This window comes from Myotis brandtii, unplaced genomic scaffold, assembly GCF_000412655.1.
Source record: "Myotis brandtii unplaced genomic scaffold, ASM41265v1 scaffold1213, whole genome shotgun sequence".
Classification (NCBI taxonomy): domain Eukaryota; kingdom Metazoa; phylum Chordata; class Mammalia; order Chiroptera; family Vespertilionidae; genus Myotis; species Myotis brandtii.
The window spans coordinates 637,656-646,150 of record NW_005354228.1 but is presented as its reverse complement, the minus strand read 5'-3'; the positions used below and the strand labels follow the sequence as shown (position 1 = coordinate 646,150).

General features: G+C 44.7%; 2 protein-coding genes across 4 annotated transcripts in view; one reads left to right on the top strand and one right to left on the bottom strand.

The window, feature by feature from the left end:
- The window catches only part of CNOT11 (CCR4-NOT transcription complex, subunit 11), a 12,243-nt gene extending 8,205 nt beyond the window's left edge, over positions 1–4,038 (top strand). For 2 of the 3 annotated variants that reach the window (XM_005858748.2, XM_014533096.1), the window contains exons 4-6: positions 765–967; positions 2,831–2,927; positions 3,009–4,038. In XM_005858748.2, the coding sequence (XP_005858810.1) occupies positions 765–967; positions 2,831–2,927; positions 3,009–3,206 (498 nt within the window). In that variant the 3' untranslated portion in view covers positions 3,207–4,038. The remainder of the gene's footprint in view (positions 1–764; positions 968–2,830; positions 2,928–3,008) is intronic. The other variant, XM_014533094.1, reaches the window with a different exon arrangement.
- A 2,477-nt stretch (positions 4,039–6,515) lies between these two features.
- RNF149 (ring finger protein 149) overlaps positions 6,516–8,495 on the bottom strand; it is a 26,358-nt gene continuing 24,378 nt past the window's right edge. Inside the window, exons 7-8 of the mRNA XM_005858747.2 lie at positions 8,207–8,288; positions 6,516–6,660 (exon numbers count right to left, since the gene is read on the bottom strand). The gene's annotated coding sequence lies outside the window, so the exon portion shown is untranslated. The remainder of the gene's footprint in view (positions 6,661–8,206; positions 8,289–8,495) is intronic.

Genomic DNA, 8,495 nt, shown 5'->3' with positions numbered 1-8,495 from the left:
CTACTCCCTCCTCCCCAGCCTGCTCCCCCCTCCCCAGCCTGCTCCCCTCTTCCCACCCTGCTCCCCCTCTCCCCAACCTGTTCCCTCTCCAGGCTTCCTTTTCCCACCTGGAGCGGGGCTGTGCAGTTGTTTTAGATGTCCCTCAATTCTCTACGGTCTAGGTTTTTTAGGGGAACTGGTTGGTAAATAAAATTATTTTTGACAGAAAAAGAAACCCACAAAGGACTTAAGGACGATGTTGTTACAATCCACTTATTTTATTCAACCAGACAATATTGAGTCTGGCATAATTCCCAGGAGGAATCACTGGCATATTTATAAACTGTCTTAATTTATCACCTTGGCCGGGTGGCTCAGTTGATTGGAGTGTCATCCCATATACCACAAAGATTGTGGGTTTGATTCCCAGTCAGGGCACATACCTACGTTTCTGGTTTGATCCCTGGTTGGGATGCACACAGGAGGCAACCAATTGATGTCTCTCTCTCTCTCTCTCTCTCTCTCTCTCAAAATCAATAAAACGTATCCTCAGGTGAGGAAAAAGTAATAATAATAGAGGTGTTTATATTTTAAAATTGTTATAATTCAGATGTAAATTGAAAAATACCAAGTCGTTATGATCATGTATTTCAGGGAAGAAATTTATGAAGTTGGTTCAATGCAGGTAATTTTGTAGCTGCTTGTAAATAAAATATGTATTTTTGTATGCAGCAAAGAGAATGCTACTTTGACTCAAGAACCTCTTTTTTTTAAAAAAAACTTAGCTCCTTGGTGAGTTGGAAAAAGACCCCAAACTTGTTTATCATATTGGCCTCACGCCAGCCAAGCTTCCTGACCTGGTGGAGAACAACCCTCTCGTCGCCATAGAGATGCTGCTGAAGCTGATGCAGTCCAGCCAGATCACCGAGTACTTTTCAGTCCTGGTCAATATGGATATGTCTTTACATTCCATGGAAGTGGTGAACCGGTAAGTCCCTACTCGTGGTCAGACGCGGGGTGAGACCTGATTACATGGCCAGCAGGGAAAAACGACCACAAAGTTTTTTCTGGTCTTAGCCTGAGAAAACCCAATAAATTAAATAATCTGAGCCTTAGTGTTCACTGCATGTAAATTTAGCATCCCCAGGAAAGAACCCAGAGGGTAGGATTTCAAATATTTAGCATTAATCCTATATAACCCTATATAATAAAAGGCTAATATGCAAATCGACTGAACGACTGGTCACTATGACGTGCACTGACCACCAGGGGGCAGACGCTCAATGCAGGAGCTTCCCCCTGGTGGTCAGTGTGCTCGCACAGGGGGAGCGCCGCTCAGCCAGAAGCCCTGAGCCGGGTACATAGCTGGTGAGCGCAGTGGCAGTGGTGGGAGCCTCCCCTGCCTCCATGGCAGTTGGACATCCCCCTAGGGCTCCTGGACTGTGAGAGGGCACAGGCCGGACTGAGGGACCCTCCCCCGAGTGCACAAATTTCGTGTACCGGGCCTCTCATATACTGTAATTGGAACGATACAGATTAGCATGGCCCCTGTGCAAGGATGACATGCAAATTCGTGAAGCGTTCCATATTTAAAGAAGAAAGAAAAAGAACACGTCCTTTTAAGTTAATCAACTAGTGAAAAAAGTCTAGCTGAAGCCAGGTGACCCCAAGTAGGAGAGTGTTTCTTTGTGGGGCGGGAAAGGCAGCATGAGGTTTTAGCTGTACTTTCTGTTACTGGTGCAACTGGTGAGCTGCGCATTTAAAACATGCTGCTTCGCCTGCCTTCTCCTTGAGGCCTGTTCCGTGCCCTTAGACCGCTCTTCTTAGGGCTGCGTTCTGTCAAGTCCAGGGGTGGACCGAGCCGAGGGCTCCTTCTTCCCCTCACCACGTCCTTGTGGAAGTTACTGTCAGACATTTGCACTTAGTCCAAGAATCACTCGGTAATCTCAAGAACAAGATCTGCTTTGTGCCCCCCCCAGTGATCGTGAGTCACCCTTGAGTGTGAAGCAGCTGTGGCCGCAGCAGCCTCTGGTGATGTTTCCTTAGAACCCTAGTTCCTCAGCGCCCAATGGATAAAGTTCTAGACTTAGGAATGTTTTGTTTCTTCCAGAAATGCATACTGTATAGTTAACATGCATACCTTTTTTTATTTTTCCATAAACATTCCCTAGAGTCCTTTTAAAAATACCAGCTTCCCCTTTTGAGACTCTAAACTGATCTCCCCATACCCTGCCTTTTGTTAACCTTCAGCCAGGTGCCCCCTCCCGTCCCCCACGAGGTCTGAAGGCAAAGGTCTTGAGTACCCTGTGAACCCCTGGCTCCAAGCTTTACTCAGACCATTGACACCTCTACTGAAGTGTCAATTTAAGTCATTTGTCCTTTTAAGACTTTTCCCAACTCTTTTCACTTACATTATTACTCTTTCTAGCACTTAAGTTATATTGTACAGTTTAGCTACTAAACTTACACCTCCCTCACACACACTGCTTTGCATAGCACTTATATGTAATCAGAGTTTAGTAAATGAATGGAATCATTGTCAGGGTTATTAGAGCTTGGAAAAAATAACTGAATTATGATTCAGCCAAAACAGAGACATGGTGCTCACAGAATTGGTTGCTTAATGAGTGATTACAATGCATAATGCAAAGTGGCACTTACAAAATGTAAGTGTCATTTATTAACAGATGGGCATGGCTCTTAGGTTTATTTGCATAAGTATATTTAAAACTAGGTAAATTGGTCATCAGAAATTTACACGAAAAGACCAAAGGAAACGTGGTATTTTATGGTTGACAATATTCTTTGATGTGAGCGTATAAAATAACCCTACTCTTCTACTCTGACACAGACTGACTACAGCTGTTGACCTACCTCCTGAGTTCATCCACCTTTACATATCAAATTGCATCTCTACTTGTGAACAGATTAAGGATAAGTATATGCAGGTAACGAATAGAAATTTTAGTAAATTTTATAAATAACCTGCCAAGAAAATGGGCACACTGAACTTTTCTTTTCTTTTTCAGAATCGTTTGGTGCGTCTGGTGTGTGTCTTTCTTCAATCCTTGATCCGTAACAAAATCATCAACGTGCAGGACTTGTTTATAGAAGTGCAGGCGTTCTGCATTGAGTTCAGTAGGATCCGAGAAGCTGCCGGCCTTTTCCGGTTGTTGAAGACATTGGACACTGGGGACACGCCTTCCGAGACCAAAATGTCAAAGTAGTACCTCATCAGCACCACCTGTTGTTCAGCTGTGCTGTGATCTCAGTTTTAACTGTTATAACCCTGAGTGGATTTTTTGTTGTAATACATATAAACAACACTTTAGCTACTTAAAGCAAAGTTTAACTTTCCTGGGTGACTTTTTCCTTCAGAAGAATTTTTGGTAAGAACTTGAAATATGTCTTTAGGTGTCTTACAGAAGGAATGGTTATCCAAAGAAAGATTATTGCAAAAAAGTAGGTGAGGTCCTTAGCACTAAAAAGCAAGGTGTTTTTGTTAAAATAAATTGCAGGCTTCTGATTAAGAATCCAGCTTTCCTAAAGTTCCGATGTTAAACGTATTTAATGAGAGAAAATGACGACTAAGACTTTGCTGTACTGACCTTGAAGTGAAATCAGTTGAATGTTTTTGGGTCAAGTGGCAAACAAGGTTGATCCTTGAACCCATTACGAAGGTAACTCTTCTCATTAAGCAGAGTTTGAACCAAGGACATACTTGTAGCTTTATCCTTTCTTGTTTTGAGGACTTAACAGATATAACAAGAATAAATTCATTTCCTGGGCCTCTTATAAACACGGGAAGTCTTAGAAACCTTGATCAGGGTTATAACAGCTGGTATAGTTTTTTTTTTTTCCTCTCGAGATGTTCTTTAGTTGTTACGAGTCTAGGATAGTAATTTTTGAGGAGAAACATCGTCTGTACTTTGGGGAGGAATCTCCATGTAAAATAAACTGCTTGCTCTGCTGGGGGTGCAGGTGCCGACCGAGAAGCAGGAGGGCATCGTGTGGGCTCAGGACAACAGTGCCTTATATTAAAGTTTTTTATAAACTCTATGATCAGAATGTATTTTTTTCTTGAAGAAATTGTGAAAAATTATTCATATACCGAGGTATTTTCAAAGCATGTACAGTCAAACCTTGTTTCTTAAACGTCTCTCATCGCGAACAATTCAGTTCTCAATGGAAAAAATGTCTCAGTTGTGGAACCAAACTTTAGTTTTTGACTGCTGAGCTGTGAATATTTTCATGAAATGGATGAGTAGCACAGTTTTAAGACATTAAGAGGCATCAAGAGTGCTACCGAGGCTAAGGGTGTGAAAGAAGCAATGACCACAGGCAGTTGAAGAGGCAGGAAAACTGGCTGATTTGGGTGAAGGAAAAGCAGTTCGCCCGTGGCAGCATTTCCAGGCAGTGACATGTGACCGAGTGAAGATGCCACAGGCTGCCCTGAAAGACACCCCTGGACCAGTGCTGAAGGGGGTGGTTTGATAAATGTAAGAAAAGACATGTTTGTTTATATATTAAACAGTATGTACTGTGTATGAGAAAGGTTAAAATGGAATTTAGAGGCCTGGAATGGATTAATTCAATTTACATTATTTTTAATGTGGAAAATGGTTCGGTTTTTGAACAAATCACTTCTCCAACAGCCTTCTGAACAAATTAAGTTTGAGCCCCGAGGTTCCACTGTATTTTATAGAGAAACCAGAGGCCTGATGCACGAAATTCGTTTGCAGAGGGGGCAGTCCCCTCAGCCCAGCCTGCACCATCTCGCAATCCTGGACCCCTCGGGGGATGTCGGGCCTAAACCGGCACCTGGACATCTCTATTGCAATCTGAGACACCGCATGCACCAGTGACCATGCTTTTCATGCAGGTGAAAGGCATCTTGCTGTTGTATGGGCAGCTACATTTTCCCCCCGATTATAACATGATCCTTCTGAGGCAGTAGTACCATTTTCCCCATCTTATGGGTGGAAAAACTGAAGCAGAGACAAGTTAATTGTCTTTGTCACACAGTTATGTGTCAGAATCAGGGCTGACCAGAAAATGTGCAAGCCAGAGTCCATGCATGTCATCGCTGCATCATCCTGTTTTTTCAGTGTTAGAGTAGCCTTGCCAGGTTTTAATTTTTAAATTTAAGAGACTGTTCCCAACATATAGGGTAGGGTCCCTGAGCCTGACCTGCGATTAGGGCCATCTGCGGGGTGACCGGCGGGTGGGGCGACCCCCTGCTGGCACCTGCCTTGGCTTGGCAGCCTGGTGCCGCCTGCTAGCCAGTTGCCTCCCTCTTGGAGGTGTTGAGCGTCTGCCCCCTGGTGGTCAGTGCACATCATAGTGACCGGTTCCACCATTCGGTCGATTTGCGTATTAGGGTTTTATTATATAGACTAGAGGCCAGTGCACGGGGAGGGGGAGGGTGTCCCTCAGCCCAGCCTGCACCCTCTCCAATCTGGGACCCCTTGGGGGATGTCTGACTGCCAGTTTAGGCCCGATCCCGGCAGTCGGACATCCCTCTCACAATCCGGGGCCGCTGGCCCCTAACCACTCACCTGCCTGATCACCCCTAACCTCTCTGCCTGCCAGCCTTCTCGCCCCCAACTGCCCTCCCCTCCCCTCCTGGCCTGATCGCCCCTAACCGCCTCTGCCCTGGCCCTGCCACCATGGCTTTGTCTGGAAGGTATCCTGGTCTAATTAGCATATTACCCTTTTATTAGTATAGATTATCTTCCAGTCCAGTGGTAGGCAAACTCATTAGTCAACAGAGCCAAATATCAACAGTACAATGGTTGAAATTTCTTTTGAGAGCCAATTTTTTTAAAAAATATATTTTATTGATTTTGTACAGAGAGGAAGGGAGAGGGCTAGAGAGTTAGAAACATCGATGAGAGAGAAACATCTATCAGCTGCCTCCTGCACACCCCCTACTGGGGATGTGCCCGCAACCCAGGTACATGCCCTTGACTGGAATCGAACCTGGGACCCTTCAGTCCGCAGGCTGACGCTCTATCCACTGAGCCAAACCAGTCAGGGAGAGAGCCAAATTTTTTAAACTTAAACTATATAGGTAGGTACATTGTTATTAACTTAATTAGGGTACTCCTAAGGCTTAGGAAGAGCCACACTCAAGGGGCCAAAGAGCTGCATGTGGCTCGCGAGCCGCAGTTTGCGCCGACCACAGTTCCAGTCCAATCTTCAGCAAAAAGTTCAAGAAAACCAAGCCTAGTGATGTGAAGTACAAGTTTCAATCTTATAACGTTTGAAAAGTAACACTCCTGGTTTATAATAAATTTGATCTCAGGTATATCCTAAGGAAGTAAGGGACTTATAAATATATTTGCTTAAACTAAGGATCCAAGCTGATGTGACAAGAGCACCTTCAGACGTCCGATTCCTCTCCCTCAATGAGGGCATCACGGTTTTGCATACTAGCATTGGGGGAACAAAAGTTCATGATCAAATACTTTTTAAATGGCAGTTTCACCACCACTGCCCGCTGGAGGAGTGCGGCCACAGGCCCTCTGATGTCCTTTTTTTTTTTTTTTTTTTGGTACAATCAACTTTTAAGTGCTCGCAGACAAATTCAATTTAACTTATTAAAAAAAAACACCAAAAACCCAACATCTTGAATTCTCTGGATTTCCTAGTTCCATTGCTTTAATGTCTTCAAGGCACCTGTTAAAAAGAAGACAATACTGAGTAACAGGGCAAAAGAAGTTACTTCAAAAAGAATATTTGGGACCCTAAATTATAACTATTCGAAATACACTTCTCTAATTATTCACTGAAGCAGTAAGAAATGGTATCACTCACCGATCTTAGAGAGCACACACACTCCTGTAATTCTAAGCAGCATGCACCGTCCTACACATTTTGGGATGATCCGCCTTCCGGTGGAGAGGGAGGGGCAAAAGTGGGTTCACAGTTGAGTATGAAAAACAGCTTATTCTTGTATTATTTGTTACTGTTTTACTTTCCATGTGAACAACTGTAAATCCACTTTTGACCCACCCTGTATTTTAAATAATATTTTGAGTGACATCCCTTTAAGATCACATTTTAAGGGTCTGGAGACCAATGCATGGAAGAACTTTTTACATATCCGCTCAAGTTCTTGCACCCTCGACCCAAGACACTTTGCTGATTCATTTTCTGTCTGGTCTGTCTGCAGTCACTGCTGTTCTCGGGAACAAACAAGATGCTTCCGAAAGCAGTTCCACAGCCTGGACGCAGGCACTGCACTCGGCACGAGCAGTGGTGCCCGGTCCTCACCGGCCACACACACAAGCTGCGGCTCAGCAAAACGAATGGGCTGGTTCTCTAGTCTTACATTAATTTTAAATTAATGCAAATACCTTTCTCAATTCACAACTTCATATTCGTTAGAATAAGTACATTTCTAGCTGTATGTTGACACTGTAGAAATTTCACTTTTACAATACACATCGGTACTTTTGAAAATGAAATCCTTGTTTTTAAAACTTCAAAAACTAAACTAAGCAGGAAAGGTGTGGGGGTTTTATTTTTATTTTTTTGCAGGCGCCCAGATGAGGGGCTAAGACTTTATTGCCATCAGCTCCAGGCTCCGCGCGGTGCGGGGTTTTCTAACTGGTCACGTCCCAGAAGCACCACGTGTCTTATGCTGTGAGACCAGCTTTGCTTCAGGCCGGCATCCTGTGCTTTGTAAACCAGAGCAGGGTTTACACTGAGTGAAGAAACTGCTCTCACCAGCACAGCCAGCCACACGTTCTAGTGAGGGACAGGGCCTACTGACCACCTCAGCCTCCACTGCGCAAATGCACCTCAATCTGCTCACAAGAAACTTGCTCAACGAAGCTCTGTGAATGGGGGACCGGTCACCCCGGGTCCTTCCTCCAGATGGGGACACACCTGTTCTGGAACGTCTGTTATGGTCACGTTTCAGCAAGTATAGGGAAAGCACGCAGAGAGGCACCTAGTCCTCACTGAGGGCTAGTGCTGTCCACGAGTCATTCTTTTATCTTAAAACCATCTGAGCCCTGGCAGCCCTTCTCGGAAAGCGCGCCCCAGCCCGAGGCTTGCGTGCCGTGACTGAGGTCAGACCATGTTCGCTTCAGGAGGTTTTGTCATCGTGCAGCCGCAGAGAGCAAACTGCCGGCGAGCACTGCGATTCGGCCTTTCCTGTCATCACTCCTCAGTAAAACAGGCTCTGCACGAGAGCACAGCGCCAGGGGGGGAGTACCTGATGTGCCGCTTGCACGCTGCGCAGCTCAGGGGCGCAAGGCGGGTGGCAGGGGTGCGGCCAGTCCTCCTTCCCAGGCTGCCTGCAAAATTTCAAAGTTAAAACCTTACATATTATTTGCAAACAAATGACTTTTATGACAACTGTTAGGAAAATGATCATACTGACATCATAACCCCAACTACCTGATTTAGCATACCCTTTCTTCAATCACATCTCCCATATTTCCAGCATTCTTTTAATCCATACCCAAGGACACGTTTTTATTGATTTTTAGGGAGAGAAACAT